The 17,888-nt window shown below is 42.8% G+C and overlaps 1 protein-coding gene and 1 non-coding gene across 2 annotated transcripts in view; both read right to left on the bottom strand.

Moving 5' to 3' along the window:
* The window catches only part of LOC142843028 (histone acetyltransferase p300), a 62,737-nt gene extending 47,417 nt beyond the window's left edge, over positions 1–15,320 (bottom strand). The window contains exons 1-2 of the mRNA XM_075959802.1: positions 14,809–15,320; positions 3,409–4,046 (exon numbers count right to left, since the gene is read on the bottom strand). Coding sequence (XP_075815917.1) covers positions 3,409–4,046; positions 14,809–14,902 — 732 coding nt within the window. The 5' untranslated portion in view covers positions 14,903–15,320. The remainder of the gene's footprint in view (positions 1–3,408; positions 4,047–14,808) is intronic.
* Positions 8,564–8,669, bottom strand: LOC142845254 (U6 spliceosomal RNA). Its single transcript, XR_012909825.1, has one exon. It is a non-coding gene; the product is annotated as a U6 spliceosomal RNA (small nuclear RNA).
* Positions 15,321–17,888: the final 2,568 nt, after the last annotated feature.

Consider the following 17,888-nt stretch of genomic DNA (forward strand, 5'->3'; position numbering starts at 1 on the left):
ATCAAGGAGGATATAATCTGTAAATGTAAAGGGGAAACGTCTCAGTATTTAGAGGACCTAAGTTTGGTTCCTATCAGGAGGCTCACAACTGCCTAAAATCTGCCTAAAATGCCAGCTGCAAGGGGGAATCCAATGCCTCTGACTTCCAGCCTTCACTAATAAAAAGTATATATATAGCTTAAAATTGGGCAGTGGTGATGCACAACTTTAATCCCAGCACTTGGGAGGTGTGCGGGGGGGGGGGGGGGTGGATGGGTCTAGAGCTCTAGGACAGCCAGAGATACTCAGAGAAATCATGTCTCAAAAAATAATAAAAATATTCGACAGTGAGGTGCACACTTTTGATCCCAGCACTTGAGAGGTAGAGGCAGGGGGATCTCTGTGAGTTCAAGGCCAGCCTGGTCTACAGAGGGAGTTCCAAGACAGACTCCAAAGCTACATAGAGAAATCTTGTCTCAAAAACCCTAAATAAATAGTCAAACAAAATATGTGTGTGTGTGTGTGTGTGTGTGTGTGTGTGTGTGTGTGTGTGTGTGTGTGTGTGTGTGTGTAATATCACTTAGGACTAAAGAGAAGGTCCAGTGAGTAAAAACGATTGACATGCAAATCTCATAACCTGTGTTCAGCTCTACAGAACTCCTATAAAAGCCTGATGCAGTGATACAACCGTCTATATTCCCAGCACACCTATGGGAAAAGGGAGGCAGAAACAGAATCCACAAAAACTTGAAATCCAAGCAGAATGGGAGAAAAAAAAAATCCCTCTTCTCAAAGAAAGTGAAATAGTAAGGGAAACTTGAACACTGTCCTCCACACATAAATGTGCCCAACCTTACACACAAACATGAAAACACATAAAAATAAAAACATTAAAAATACAGTTGTTAAGTGTGAAGAAGGAAAAGAATGATTTCATTTTTTGGAGTCATGGTTTCACAGTACATTCCCAGCTGACTTGGAACTCACAGAAATCCAACTGCCTCTGCCTCTCCCAAGTGATGGGATTAAAGCTGTCTACCACCTCTCTGCCAAGAAAAAATTTTAAAACAGAAGTAGTCAGTCTGCCTAAATCAACAATGCTGCTCCCAAAGCCATAGGTTACTAAATGAAAGTCTCAGTGCCAGATAAGAACTATCTCCCCATGAGCTGCTGGTCAAAGATGCTTCAGAAGCCACCAATACAGACTTTTTCCAATGCTCTTGATTGCCCACCTTAACTAGATGGTAGGGCACTACTAGTGAAAACCACATTTTGGTTGCAGAACATGGAGAAATCAAACTGGAAGTTTCCTCCCTGCTGACTAGCTTTCATAATGCCTGATGGTTAATGCAGGGAGCTGCTAGTAAGGAAAGTCATCAACGATTTTACCAAGCTATGCACCTTGCAAGTTACAACACAAACCTTCCAGGTAAGACAGTCCCAATGCTACAACAGTATCCTTACTATTTAGGAAGGTAAACCACAGATTTCTGGCTGGATTTCAGGTCTCCTGCAGAGGAGGAAATTCATGCCTCATACTGTAGAAACCTATAGCAGCCCATAGCTATTTGCTAACTAAATGAATATGGTATCAAAGAACCTTCTTAGTATTTTTGTTTATACCTATACACTAGTGCTACTGTAAGCCTTGATTTTTGGTCAGAGAAGTTTCTTTCTGCACTGAACAATGGTTAATGCAGAGTCACATTAATCTCAACAGGTCAAGGTGCTTAGAATAAGTCATTGTTGAGTGTTCAGTAGTGACAAATGCGATAATTAATATCACCCCCAGACTCAAGGAACATGAAGGAGGACCACTGCAAAATGCCAGACACAATAGGACTGTCAGAATAAAGAACTCACAACAAATGTGATTACTTGAATAAGATCTGCACAAGAATCAGTAAAAATGGTTCAGTGTATGCCCGCACTTCTGAGGACCAGAGTTCAATTAGAATCCATTAAAAGTGAAAAGAAGAGAATAAAATTCCAGTTATTGGGATCTCCATACACTTGCTGTAACATACAATGCATACCCACATTATTTTTAAAAGAGGTGGGAAGGACCTGTACAAGATAGAGTCCATTAGCATTTCATCATGGATGGGGAGAAATTTATTAATGGTAGTTAATGATTGCTAGGGAAGGAAAATTCATTTACTACAGTGTTATAAGCATGGGACAGCTGCCCAGGCTCCAGTAAGCAATACCATGCTCATGCATGCAATTCTAACTAAACTCAATGGGTCACAAGCAACAATAAAAAGGCACAAAACAGCTGGGTACAGTGACCTATGCTCTTAACTACAGTATTACAGAGGCAGGGAGATCTCAGTTCAAGACCTGTCTGGTCTATGTAGTGAATTCTAGGTCAGTCAAAGATGCACTATCTCAAAACAACAAAAAACCCACACAAGACCAACATCTGGTTACTAAACTACCTAGAATGCTAGTTACACTTCCATAGGTTTTCTCCCCCCACCCTTTATTTAAATCCTCAATATCATCAGCTATGAATAATGTTTAAAGTGAAAGATATCTACCCTCACTCACCCTTCCCATCCTCCTAAATGTTAGGCTAGAGTGAATAAAAATTTTAAGATGGGAAACAGGGGAGCTGATTAAATCATAGATGGTGGGTCATAAGAGGCAGAGAGCCACTGAGGTCAGCCTGGTCTACATTGTGAGTTCCAGCCAACCAAAGTGTATAACAAGACCTCATATTCTACTTTTTCTTTTGGATTCCAAAAAAAACAAAAAACAAAAAAAAAAAAAAAAAAAAACAACTGGAGTTACAGGCAGTTGTGAGCCTGCTAGGAACTGTTTTGTTGTTGTTGTTGTTGTTGTTGTTGTTTTTCGAGACAGGGTTTCTCTGTGGTTTTGGTGCCCGTCCTGGAACTAGCTCTTGTAGACCAGGCTGGTCTCAAACTCACAGAGATCCGCCTGCCTCTGCCTCCCAAGTGCTGGGATTAAAGGCGTGCGCCACCACCGCCCGGCTGTGTGCTAGGAACTGAACACCAGAGTTCACACAATAATAGCCCAAGATCTATTCTTAATAAACACGTGCAGACATACACAGGCATACATGGGCTTCTAAAAAGTAGAACAAATAATTTTTCTACCTAAACAGTGTTAATATCTACTATCTTAAAATTATACTTTTACAAGGATAATATGAATCCTAAAATGAGTTGAAAATACTATAATATTTAATAGGTAATTATTTTGGAATAATCATGAAGATACAGGATACCAATCAAATGTAAAACAAAGTATTTTCTATAAATTTAGTAAAAGAACTTAAGACTTATACCAACACATTAGATCTTTGGCACATAAACACAAGAATAAATGAATAACTTCAAGCACTTCCTGCATCACTGAAACAGCCAAATGGGTACTTCTTAAATAAACAAAAACAGAACTCACCTTAAGAGGCTGGGGGCCTCTCAATCCTGCTTGTCCTCCCATTTGAGGAGAGCCCTGCTGTAGTGGTTCAGTCAATAAACTGCCAGCATTGCCCATGCCTGGGTTGGGGTATTGCATATTCGGCCGTCCCCGTCCTGCTCCAATTGAACCATTCATGACTTGATTGGGTATTATCCCTTGTCCATTTCCTGCAGCCAACATTCCAGGATTCATGCCAGCATTCATCCCTGTGCTCATTCCCATGGCAGGCTGATTCACCGGACTGTTCATCATACCTGTGGTAGACTGTGTAGGACCCTGATTTGGTCCACTACTGCCCATCCCCATGTTAGGAGAAGTCAAGCCTGTCTGTGCCATCGGACTTTTGACCATGCTATTTATCAAACCTAATCCAGGGCTGTTCTGTTGGGCCTGGCTGGCCATAACTTGGGCTGGCCCACCAACCCCCATATTGAGGTTAGGGGAACTACCAGACCGTAGCAATTCTGACAACTGTTTATGTTTAGAGGCTGCATCTTGTACTATGCCAAGACTTGTCTGGAGCTGACTAATATCGCCACCATTGGTGAGTCCCAATTCCGTCGAGTTGATTAATTCATCTGGTAAATCATGTTCCAGGTCAAACAGCGAACCAAAATCTAAAAGCAAATAGAAAAGATAAAGGTTAAGTTTTACACAACCCAAATCAGAAGTACATAAGACAGTCTGATTTTTGCTAAGTATAAATTAATCTTATCGGGGTCTAGAGAGATGGCTCAGAGGTTAAAAGCACTGACTGGTCTTCCAAAGGTCCTGAGTTCAATTCCCAGCAACCACATGGTGGCTCACAGCCATTTATAATGAGATCTGGTGCCCTCTTCTGGCATGAAAGCATACATGGAAGGAATGTTGTATACATAATAAATAAATCTTTAAAAAAATTAATCTACACTCTCCATAGAAAACTACATGTTTAATTTTTGTACTGTGGTTTTTTAATATACTAATTATGCATTTTCTTAAAAAGAACTAATTTTGGTTAAACAAACAGGTTAAAAAACTTAAGAGCTATGCCAAAAATAAGACCAAGTGAAAGGGGGGTGAATGTTGGTACAATATCTACCAAATGAGTTGCTGAAAAGTTAGCATTAATAATCATTAAAAGGTGTCCTACACCAGATGGACAGCTTATTGAAGAATGGCAATCTAAGCTCATGCCCCAGAACCCACATAAACAGAACTGAGTCCTTTAAGCTGTCCTCTGACCTTCAAACACACACACACACTGCACACCAACACACAAACTAATAAAAATATTTTGTAAAAACTTTATTTTTTTTAATTTATTTATTTTTTGTTTTTGTTTTTCGAGACAATGTTTCTCTATAGTTTTGGAGCCTGTCCTGGAACTAGCTCTAGAAGACAAGACTGGCCTCAAACGCCAGATCTAACATAGCCTCCCGAGTGCCAGGATTAAAGGCGTGCACCACCACCACCAGCCAAAAACTTCATTTTCTAAATTTTACATTATTTATATGTGTTCCCTCAGAGACCAAAAGAGAGCATCAGATTTCCTGGAGATAAAATTACAAGTGGCTGTGCGTTGCCTAACTTGGGTGCTAGGAACTGAATGTAGTCCCGTGGAAGGGCAGGAAGGAGGTGCTCTTAACCACTCTTTCTAGTCCTTAAAAAAAAAAAAAAAGAGCCGGGTGGAGGTTGTGTACACCTTTAATCACAGAAGACAGGAGGCAGATGCAGGTGGATCTCTGTGAGCTCAAGGCCAGCCAGCCTGGTCTACAGAGCTAGTTTTAGGACAGGTTCCAAAGCTACACAGAGAAACCCTGTCTCAAAAAAGAAAAGAAAAAACCTAAATTCAGTATCATGTCTCAATGCCTATAATCCTAGCACTCAGGAGGCTAAGATAGAACATTACATATGCCAGGCGTGCTTGGCTACACAGTCAATTTCAGGCCGGCCTAGGCTACAGAGTGAAACCTTGTCTCAAAAACCTGAAACTGGTTAAGGCTCCATCACCTCATATGGCCAGGACAGAATCGGGAGACTTTATGAGAGTCCCAACCCTGCTGCAGAGTCTAACAACAATGGGCCTAACTTTATTCCCAGGTGAAGTGACACTGAGGACAAAAGGATAAAAAGCACATAAAGAAGGTAACACCTCCCCATCATACTGAGGAAAGGCTGCTGCTGATGCTACGGTTATCACTGTGGCTATGGGTTCTGCTATATGCTGTTAAGTTATAACATTCTTATATTCATATTCATTCATGCGTATACACATACACACTTACTTCTCTTCCTATATGGTCTTAGTAAATTACCTACCTGCCTTCCCTAACTTAAAATTTGGGAATAATCTTAGATTTCTCCCTCTGGCTACTTATACTGGAAACAAAACCAAGTTATGCCTCAGCCACTGAACTTCCAAACCTTCCCACTTTTTTCCATCTTCTGTAATAAAGACCACCCTTACTAGAGCTAGAATCCTTTAAATCTCACTTCTCTTACTGTTTTCTTCACGAGTTTTTTCATTTTAATATCTTGCACCTATTTAAATGACTATACTGTAAAAATTAAACTTCTATAGGCAATGTTAGTCCCAAATAGTGGGTGGCTATAAAGCAGAAGAGAAGAAATACCAGAGTTCACTATCAATCCAGGTAAGGAAGGAGATGGCTCAGTCAGTGAAGTGCTTGCCACTCAAGCGTAGTTTGGGCCCTCAAGAGCCCTGTAAAAGCCAAGCAGTGACACTGTAATCCCCCAATTCTGAGGGAAGTAGAAAGAGGAGAATCTCTGAGCCTGTTGCTCAGATGTCTACCTTAAACAATGAATGAGCTTCCGATTCAGTGAGATCCTGTCTCAAAATATAAGGTGGGGAGTAACTACAACAGACACCTCAAACCCACCTATACAGGAACATGCAAGCACATAAACAATGATAATTTTGCACTGTGACCAAGGTTTCTGGTTTTAGGTATAAACATAGTTCTTAATCCTTAAACTAGGTGTTAATGGCTCAGATCTGTAATCCCAGTACACAGAAAGTTCAGGTAGGACTGTCAGTTTGAAGCCAACTGAGTTATAGTATAAGACTCTCATTCATTAATGTATGTATACCTCAGAACACCAAGCAGGTAGGAGATTCGGAAAAAATTTGAAGGGAACCTGACCTACTGGACTATTACAGAAAGAAAGAAAGAAAGAAAGAAAGAAAGAAAGAAAGAAAGAAAGAAAGAAAGAAAGAAAGAAAGAAAGAAAGAAAGAGAGAGAGAGAAGGAAAGAAAGGTAGAGGGAACGAGCGGGGTTTGCTTTTTGGGACAGGGTTTAGAGAGATAGTGATCAAGTAAGTCCTTGTCTTTGCCCATTTTATCTGGATGTCCATTAAAATAAAAACCTACCACTAGCTGTGAGGTAGTGACACCTGCCTTTGATCCCAGCACTTGAGAGGTAGAAACTGGATAGAGAAAACCTGTGTGTGTTGAGGGGGAAAGACCTACCATTAATTTCCTATAGGAGTTGACACAACTAGTTAACATAATGTGCACATTTGTGCAACATCAAGTGCTGTCTTGTTTAGTTTTATTTTGTCCCAGAGTCATTTTATATAGCCCTAGATAGCCAGAAACTTTATTACTTTGTAGCTTAGGCTAATCTCTTTTTGTTTTGCTTTGGTTTTTTTTGTTGTTGGTTTTTTGTTTTTTGTTTTTTTTTTTTTGTTTTTTTTTTGTTTTTGGAGACAGGGTTTCTCTGTGGTTTTGGAGGCTGTCCTGGAACTAGCTCTTGTAGACCAGGCTGGTCTCAAACTCACAGAGATCCGCCTGCGTCTGCCTCTGCTGGGATTAAAGGCGTGCGCCACCACCGCCCAGCCTAGGCTAAACTCTTAACTGGAAATAATTAGTCTCATCCTCCTGGAGTTCTGGGATTATAGGTAAACACTCCACACATACAGCTTTCCTAAACCATTTTACAGTGAATTCTCACTTATTTCTCACTACAAATTATAATAGTAGGTGCTATGGGTAAAAAAAAGATGATCCATAAGTCAGGTCATTGGCCCAAGGTTATTTAACAAAACCATGGGATTCTCAACTTCTAGTCTAACTCCATTTAATCAATTCTCCTTTTCCCTCTCAGAGACAGGGTCTCACTATGTAGCTCTGGCTGTCTTGGAACTAGCTCTATACAGCAGGATGGTCTCAAATTCAGAGTCACCTTTCTCTATCTGCCAGTGCTAGGATTTTTTGTTCATTATGTTTTTGTTGGTGATGGCTTTTTTCTTTTTTGAGACAGGCTCTCTCTACAAAAGCAGCCTTGGGTAGCTTAGAACTAGTTATGGAGACCATGTTAATCTCAGATTTTTCTCTCAACAAAATTGCAAACTGTTTTTTGAGGCATTTATCTTAAAAAGAATCTAAATTTAAACACAAATTTTATCTGTAGGGCTGGAGAAATGGCTCAATGGTTAAGAGTAATGGCTAAGAGTACTTACTGCTTTACAGAAAACCTGGGTTCAGGTCCCAGTACCCATATGACAGCTCCAATCTCAAGGGATCCACACCCTCTTCTAATCTCTGAAGGCACCAGGCACATACATACATAACATGCATTCAAGTTAAATATTCAGACAAAACAAATCTAAAATTAAAAAAATTCCAAATTGCTAAGAGGCTTAATTAATCAATTAATATTTATTCTCTTGGCTCCCATTGTGCATTTATGTTCATACTTATTGTATCATGCATGTGGTGGTCAGAGAACAACTTTATAGAGATGGTTCTCCTTTTTAGCCTTTACATGGATTCTGATTGAATGCTGGTCTACAGGATTGCAAAAGCAAGTACTTTTACCCACTCAGCTATCTTGAAAGCCCCATTTTAAACTCTTCAAGAAATGAGCAGCAATAAATCTGTATCAAAATTTCAAAAAGAAACTAACTATAATATGAAAACATATTGATTTGCAATATTTGCAAAAAAATCAATATTGTTATTTTGATTTTTTTGGCTTTATTTCTTCAATTTTGTTTTAAAACAGGGCCTTCCTACATCATAGACCAGGCTGGTCTCAAATTCTCAATTGTCCCTGCCATCGCCTCCTCAGCGCTATAATCATGGATGTGGACAAATGAAGACACCCAACTCAAAATTTATTTATTTTCTAAAATATGTAAGACCACAAATTTTCATGCCATCCTTTGTGGAGGGGCCATGCTGGTCTTTTCTGTATTGTTCCAATTTTAGTATATGTGCTGCCAAAGTGAGCACAAAATTTAATGTTTTAATTTGTCTTAATCTTTAGCATAAGTTATTTCACTTATTCATTAATTTCACTAATGTTTATCACAGTCAAAATTAACTTCAAGTTAGGTATAACGCAGCATACCTGCAGCCCTAGCTACTAAGGAGGATGAACTCCAGAGTCAGGTGAATACTAGAGTTTCCAGACCACCTAGGAAGCACGGCAAGACCCCTTCTCAAGAGAAAAGAATCTGAAAACCACAAAATAATTATTTTCTGTTTTCCATAAATTAATTGTTGGGTATTATAAACTGGCAGAATGACTTTTTTTTTTTTTGGTTTTTCGAAACAGGGTTTCTCTGTCTAACAGCTCTAGCTGTCCTCGAACAGACTGGCCTTGAACTCACAGAGATCCACCTGCCTCTGCCTCTGCCTCCCAAGTGCTGGGATTAAAGGCCTGCGCCACCACATCCTGACTCAACTTCTGAACTGTTTTGGAAATGTATACTCCCACTTGTATCAGGCAACATTCTTCCTACACTTCTTCCCTTTCTTTAACCACTTAATGTCTACAAATATCATTATGCATTGATTTTTTCTTTATTTCTTTTTTTTTGGGGGGGGGTTTCGAGACAGGGTTTCACTATGTAGCCCTGGCAGTCCTGGAAGTCACTCTGTAGACCAGCTGACCTAGACTGAGATGCTCTTGCCTGAGTGCTGAGATTAAAAGTGTGTCCCAACTGTCATGCTGCATTGTTTTTCAAGTGTTTCTAATTACTTTCTTCAATGAATAGACTAAAGAAGGTATAAAATAAAATGTCCAAAAGCATCAAAGGGAGAAATCCTCTTCACCCTCCCTAGTATCAATTTACTGGGCATACTAATACAGTCTCTACTTAAGCAATAAAACACAAGCTCCTACTGGGAAAAGGTACCCATATTATAACACACAGGACTTACAACTTTAAAAAAATGTTATTTACTATCTTACTGTCAACCAAACAACCTTCTTGAGGTCTTATCAGTAAATTTACATGGGCTTGAGAAATTTAAGGTACAGGACACAGTATTCTACTATACTGCACCACAATCAGCAATACCTCATTAAACCAAGGAGCTGTTTAACCTATCTGATTCCAAAACAACTCTAATACATACATTTCCTAACTAAAAAACAAAATTAAAATATAATCCCAAGGTCTGAGCTAGGAAAAAAATTTTTATTCCATACAAGTATTCTAAATAGGATGGTAAGTAACTTACACAATGCCACCCTAGAAAAATAAAACAGACATTTAAAAAAAAATGTGACTTGCTTCTGTAATCCCAACACTGGGGAGACAGAGGCAGGAAAACTAGCAAAATAATCATCCTTACCAGTTCTCTACATTAACCTAGTGGTCAACATAAGTATACTTTATATCTCCTTGGTGCCTTTGAAGCAACTGGGTTGGGGCGTAACCCAAAGTCAATCCAGTTACTCATACAGCAGGGCTACAGGAGGAATCTTTACCCTACTTAATTGTGATAGGTCTTAAAACTATCACCCATCTTTACAGAGTGAGTTCTTAACTCAAGTGCTCACCTTTGCGGGTTTTTTTGTTGTTGTTTTTGTTTTTTCCAAGAACGGGTTTCTCTGTATAACAGTCCAGCCTGTCCTGGAACTTGCTCTGTAGACTAGGCTGGTCTCGAGCTCACAGCTGGGATTAAAGGAGTGCACCACTGCCTCCTTAAGTGCTCTTAAGTGATTTCCAAGCAGTGACAAAATGTTCAATGAGCAATAAAGGAAAAGGAGGAGAAAAAAAAGTCAACCCTCATCAGGTGAATCTGAGTAAAAAGCCAACCTGGCCAGCCTGGTCTACAGAGCAAGTTCCAGGATAGCCAGAGTTACACAGAGAAGCCCTGTCTCAAAAATGAAGGGGGATGGGGATGGAAATTACCTTCATCATTGCTCGAAAAAAATCAGCAGAAATCAGTTCTTCAATTACTCAAAAATTTACCTATTGCTGGGCAGTGGTGGCGCACGCCTTTAATCCCAGCACTCGGGAGGCAGAGGCAGGCGGATCTCTGTGAGTTCGAGGCCAGCCTGGTCTACAAGAGCTAGTTCCAGGACAGGAACCAAAAGCTATAGAGAAACCCTGTCTCGAAAAATCCAAAAAATAAAAAATAAAAATAATATTAATAAAATTTACCTATTAACTTCTGTGGCCAATTTGTCTCGAAAAACTAAAAAAAAAAAAAGTTTACAAATAGCTTTCATTATCTTTTAGAGGAGAAAGGGTAGAACAAAATGATGTTTCAAATGGCACAAAGCACAGAAAAGATCTCTTTGAAACCAGCCTGTTCTACATAGGACTGCCACAGCTACGTAGTGAGATCTCAAAATAATAATAAAAATAACTAAACATTATATTTCAAAGTTTTGCACAACTTATACCAAACTCAATTGGAGGGGAGTAAAGACATGGTTTCTCTGTGTAACAGCCCTGGCTGTCCTGGAACTCACTTTGTAGACCAGGGTGGCCGCAAACTTTCTGACTGCTTCTGCCTCCCAATGCAGGGATTAAAAGAATGGGCCACCTTGAATGGCCTGAATACAATTTTTAATGGATCAAATGCAAATACTGAAATACAAACATAAAAGTATGAAAACAAAAATATAAAAAGGTTTTTATTCCTTCCCATTTCATGACAAAACATAAAACTACACCAAGCCACTGGAATGAAGCAACCTGCCAGTTTCACAATGTACCTAGGGGTCCTCTTAATTCTGCATTAGTGCCTAAACTTAGAAATTCCCAGCAATCCCAGCACTCAGAAGGCAGAAGAAGATGAATCTTGTTGAGTTTGAGGTCAACCTAGTCTACACAGACAGTCCCAGAACAGCTTGTGCTATTACACAGAGAACCCTGTCTTGAAAACAAAACCAAAAACAAAACAAACAAAAAAATTTGGGTTTAAATACTTATCTATTCTATAATACTTCAGTTTACAGTTTACCAATTCACTGGATCTAATTGCCTTTTGTTCTTTTTGGTTTTTTCTAGACAGGGTTTCTCTGTAGCTTTGGGCTTTGGAATCTGTCCTGGAACTAACTCTTGTAGACCAGGCTGGCCTAGAACTCACAGAGAGCCACCTGCCTCTGCCTCCTGAGTGCTGGGTTCAAAGGTGTGCACCATCACTGCCGGGCCTAATTTGTTTTTTTGTCTGTTTGTCTTCCCAAAGACAGTTTCCCTGTGTAGCCCTGGCTGTCCTGGAACTTGCTCTGTAGACCAGGCTAGCAAATTTACTTTTTTTTTTTTACTTTATTGATATTTTGCATACATGCATGTCTGTGTGAGGGTCAGAACCCCTTGGAGGTAGTTACAGGCAGTTTGTAAGCTGCCATGTGGGTGCTAAGAATTGAACCCAGGTCCTCTGAAAGACCAGCCAGTGCTCTTAACCACTGAAACATCTCTCCAGGCCCATGCTAATTTACTTTTTTAAAGTTTGTGGAGTCTAGAATTTCAACCAGTTCTAGATTAAACAAAAATCAGTCACAGTAAACAACTTTTACATTCTTAAAAATCAAAATATAGACACTCCAAGTTTTACTATCATACCTGTTTCTGTATGTAAAGAACTATTAAAAATGTAAATGGTACCCTCCATAAGTTCAGAAGGGTACCATTTTCTTTGTACTCACTTCTTTAGTCAGAAACAAAACCAGAAACAGAGGCTTATACAATTTAAATTGTACATTGTCTGTGTTTGGTGGTGTAAACCCTTAATCCCACCAATGAGGAGGCAGATGCAGGCAGCTTTCTAAATTCCAGAAAAGCCAGGGCTAGATAGTGATACCCTGTATCCAATTAAAAAAAAAAAGCGGCTGAAGAGATGATTTAGCGGTTAAGAGCTCTGGCTGCTTTTCCATAGGACCCAGGTTCAATTCACAGTATCCAATGGCAGCTCACAACCGTCCATAACTCCAATTCCAGGGTACCTGACAGCCATGGCAAAACAAGTCTGGCACTGTGGCACAGGCCTTTAATCCCAGCACTCAAGAGGCAGAGGCAAGAAGTTTGAGACCAGTCTGGTCTACATTGAGAGTTGCAGTATATTAAGAGAGGTATATATTCAAAAAGAGCAAAATATTAACTCGTTACAACTTTTAGAAAAAAGTTACTATTTACATAAAATTTTAGTACCAAGAATAAATCAATTTCAGTGTTGAATTTTTTTTATATTTGAGACTCTAGTAATTGGCGACAGGCAGTGGTGGCACACACCTTTAATCCCAGAACTTGGGAGGCAGAGAAAGTTCTAGGACAGCCAGGTCTACACAGAGAAACAAAACAAAACAAGAAATTATGAAAAAAAGAAAAGACTCCAGTAACTGTATCCAAGGATATGCAAAGCAAGTTTCGCTTTTTAACCACGAAAGTTAGTCAAAGCTATACAAGTTAGCTAAATACATAGATTAAACACATAGAGAATACAGTAGTCCACCTGAACAGAAATGTTTGAATAGAACTTCAAGACTAAGCCACAAACTAGGACTTTTCAAAGTAATTCATTTAAAAAGTTTTCCATACAGTATTTTAAGTTACTGGCTAGGTCAAATACGGTAACTTGTGAACAGATTACAGAACTACATTATTGCATGGGGGGGGGGACGACAAAGGGGCATAGGAGAATGTCTGTAGACATTCTCTATACCTACAAGTGAATACTGTCTATACGGAGAATTCTGATGACATAATATTTTAAAACTTCTCTGAGACTACACAAACTTCACCGCTAAATACTCCTGTACAACTAAAGTTAGAGCCTTTAAGAACACTGCAAGATTTGCCCTTCGCAATCGTTGCAGCTTAACAGACTCATGGTTCAAAGAATACAGCCTCTAGAAGCAAAGGAAAGCACCTGTTCTATCTTATGTTCATACTTTAATAGAGTCTTACTCAGAAACATGGTCAACAGTTCTTTACAAACTTACAGGGTACATTTAACCCCATTATGCACTCTCACTGGCAGATGGAGGGATGACGTTGAGCCTGTTCTCTGAGTTAGAGAGATGTTTGTAGTAAGGGGGAACATCTTGTGGACTGTCAGACACCAGCCATTATTCTTTTTCATTATCGTGGCCTCTCAAACAACTCAGCAAAAGAGAACCAGGCTGGTGACTATCATAATAACACTACTAAACTAATAATAACACTAAACTAAGTAAGCAGAAAAAAGAACAGAATGACAGAGTCTCCCTGCATTTCTCCTAACAAAGGGGCAGAGTGGAGAAAAGAAACTCCTTGATCTTGTTAACTGAAACAGCAAAATTCCAAAAACTAAAACATACACAAAATTTACTATATATTTTCAAACTTATACAATCACTTTAGTTGGAAGTCCATGACTGGGGTTCTTTCAATTTCTAATCTCCATTTCTAATTACCTAATTCCAAAAAAGCTTTATCTTTTTCTCTTTCCTCCTAAATAAATAACAGTAAGGTGCAAAGAAAATGCCTCAGGTCTCCTCACCTGATGACTGAGTCTGAGACATTTTGGTTTCACACCAAACAGATGCAAAATGAACTTATTCCATCCTGATTCTTTAAGCAAGAATGGGAAATGGGAACCAAAGAATAGTATTTTGTTATACTTCATGTTACACTTCAATTCCTGGATCACACACACACTCCTAAGATTTTTCTTCCAACCCATTTCTCAACAGAAAGTCTGCTCAGACCAAAAAATTTTGAAAGTGGGAAAGCAAAGGAAAAGAATAAAGTGCAATAGGAGAGAAAGATTTGAAATACCTCACTCACCAGTAGCAAAAAAAAAAAAAAAAACAACTAAAAGTGCAGGAAAGTGCTTACACACTAGTGTACCGGCATTCCCCAAATTAATTTGCATGTGGCCAACAATAAAGGTCCATGCACCACCAACTCCAAGCACTTAATTCCAGAACACACAACGATGTGGAATGACAGTGTTGCAATGACTGTATCAGAAGGCAAAGAAAATGGTTGGGCTGCTGGACGTCCTCAACCAGCCCATTCAAACACCTTCAAAATTAAACCCTGGCGGAGGCACAGGAAAGACATACACAGAAACACCGAAAAATAAGGGTGCAACGACCAGAAAAAAACGAAGGGAAAGGTGGAAGGTCGGGAGTCCCGAGACTAACCTGTGCCGTCGCTGGCCGACGCCGAGAGGGCCGGAGACGAGAGTTTAGGCCGCTTGGCTGAAGGCGGCCCCGGTTCCACCACATTCTCGGCCATTTTTAATTCTTTCGGAGATACAGCCGAGGAAAAACGAGAATCCTGAGGAAATCTCTTCTTCGGCCCGGGGTCCCCGCCCCGCTCCTAAGGGTGGGCTCGGGAGCTCCGCCGCCACCCAAGGGGGGTGGGGGAAGTTCCTTTTTCTCTTCGCCCGGTTGCGGCGGCCGGAGAGGGATGCGGACTCAACAGAAATGGTAGGGGCAAGTGCGAGGGACCGGGCCTGAGGAGGGCACAGCAACACTGATCCGACGGGCACGTCCGCTGCAGCGAATTCTCGGGAACTCACAGCTCTACAAACGCAGTCCCCAGCCCGCCACGGCGGGCCCGTACCCAGCCGAGGTCTCTCGGAGCTCCGCCGCCGCCATCAGCCTCTTCCTCCTCGGCGCTGTCCTCCTCCTTCTCATCGCCACAAGGAGGCGGGGGCGAAAAAGGGGGAGAGGAGGAGGCGACCAGAGACACTCACCTCCTCCCGGTGCCCCCTCCCGGGCCTGCGCCCCCCTCCTCCTTCTCCTCCTCCTCCTCCTGCTGCCGCTGCGCTCCGCGCCGCCGCTGCCGCACCGGCCCCTAATGGCCGCACTGAGCTCAGCCGAGCCGAGAGCCAGACTGGCGCCGCCGCTGCTGCCGCCGCCTCACATAGCGCAGCGGACGGCGGAGGCGCGGCGACAACGCCGAGCGTGGAGCTCGCCGGCCCGGAGGGCCAGGGGGGCCGGGCCGAGTAGGGCCGCCCGCCCGCAAGCCCGCGCTGACGCCGAGCCCACCGACGCGGCCTCCCCGCGCGCGGCGCTCTCCGCCTCCGCCCGCAAGCCCGCGGCGGAGAAATACGTAGGGGCCGCCTCTCCGGCCCTCACCCCGGCAGCCAGGTGCCGGGAGCTCCCGCCCCCCACCCCGGGGCTCGGCTCGGGGCCGCCCTGGACGGCGGGCAAAGGCGCCGCGGGGCGCGGGCTTATGTAATGGTCTCCCCCTTAGGCGTCGACGCCGGCCCGGGCCGCGGTGGGGGTGTGTGCGGGCAGGAGGGGGCTGGGGGTCGCCTCAGCCTGTGCGCCCCGGGCCCCCTGCCAATGTCTCGACCGAGGCCGCTGCTCTCCGGCCCGGTCCCCTCCGCGCTCCCTGCTCCCGCAGTTCGCACTCAGCCGGGCGTCCCGCTTGTACGCTCGGTCCCTCTCGCTCTCTCTTCCCCCCCAGCCTAGCACACAAACAAGATGGCGGCTGTTGTTTCTTGCCTCTGCCGAATCCTCCTTACAGGATAGCGGTAGCGGCGGCGGCCGGAAATGAGCCAAGATGGGGGGGGGCGGGTGAGGCAAAGAGGGGCGGGGCCGGGCCTCCGGGGGCGGGGCGGGGGCGGGGCCTCGGTCTAGGAGCTCACACAATGGGGGAAGCGGCGCCGGGGGCGGTGCCGACTCCAATCACGGGATCCGCCCAAGGGCCCAACGCGGTAGGCGCTTCCGCAAACTCCCCCGGCGTCACTCGGTGGCTCCCTTTAAAGGGGAGGTCGTGAAGGAGGGGGGTCGGGAGGGTGGACTTAGATCGTATTTTCAGTCGGTGGACATTTACTGGAGAAGGTGCCTGGGCTGGGTCTCTGCGTAGAAGGCGGTGGGAGCTCAGGCGCTGCTCCGCGAACGGGCAAAGACGCGATCGGAGCGCCCGAGTTTTGCCCTCGCAGGTTGATCGTTAGAACCCCATTAAGTCCACCAGGCACCTGCTATGTTTCGGGTTAGAGACACTTTGCATCCCCTTCATTACCTTTTCGAAAGGAGCGGTTGTATATTTCCCAAAGTCACACTGCGAGTTCTTTCCATTTTGTGTGAAATATCTGATTCCACGGGGGGGGGGGGGGGATCTGGACTAGGAAAATGTTGATAATTACAAAAACGGGGGGAAAACCACAGCAGGGTAAAGCAATCCAGAACTAGATTCCGTGTGATTTTGCCCTTCACGTGTCTACACATCTTTACCAGGTACCACTCTCAAAAAAGACTTGAGAACTATATTTCTGAATCTGCCTGAAACTTCCAAGATCCTTTGGGGGTATTTCCAACCTTCTCTAACAGATGAGCTTAATAAAAGACCATGTTCTATAGTGCCTTAAATATATAAATATGGAAAAAGGCAAAAAAAAATAAGTGCTAAAGATAATGTGACCCTCGTGTAAGTGGAGACTGCTCGCTCGCTCGTTTCCGGCCGCCCAGAAAACAAGTGAGGAAATGCTCCCGTGGAGTCCAGTGTGCAGGGCAGCCGAATTTCGCAGCTGAAAGCAGGGTTCCTCCGATTAGGATTTCTCTGTTGAGCATCCTGGAAGCAAGGGAGCATGCCGAGGTGCTAAGTGACTCTGAGGGAAACCTTCAAGCCCTTACCAACTGGATGGGTAGTGAGTTTCCCTGCTATTCCTGGGGCCTTAAATTCAATCACAAGTACTACCAGGAAAAAAAATTTTTTTTTCCTCCGATTTTTTTTTAACTCCATTTATTTGATGTGTCTCTGTAAGTGTGTGAATGTCCATGGCCTAGGTTGTGGCAATCAGGACCATCTGGGGAGTTCAGTTCTCTCCTTCTGTAGTGTAGGTTCTGAGGATCCAATCCGGAGCTCAGACTTAGCAGTTTGTTTCCACACATCAGGCCATATTTTCTCATATTTCACATTTTATCCTGTCTTGCCATTTATCTGGGTTTCCTTAGTTTTTGCTGTTTGACTTCTAAGAGAATAAATAGTTTGAGAAACTAGAATTAGCTGGGGGGTGGGGCAGGCATACTTTTAATCCCAAAGGAGGTGGAGGCAGGCAGATGGATCTCTGCATTCCAGACCAGCTTGGTCTACAGAGCAAGTTCCAGGTCAGCCAGGGCTACACAGAAGAACACTTTCTGGAAGAAAAAGAGAGGAGTGAGAGAAAGACTAGAATTAAAGCTGCTGAGGTAGCTCAGCTGTATAGGGTGGCTGCCACCAAGTCCAAAGACCAGATGTCCTTCCCAGGAGCCATGCGGTAGACCAAGAG

The sequence above is a fragment of the Microtus pennsylvanicus genome, chromosome 2 (assembly GCF_037038515.1).
Source record: "Microtus pennsylvanicus isolate mMicPen1 chromosome 2, mMicPen1.hap1, whole genome shotgun sequence".
Classification (NCBI taxonomy): Eukaryota; Metazoa; Chordata; class Mammalia; order Rodentia; family Cricetidae; genus Microtus; species Microtus pennsylvanicus.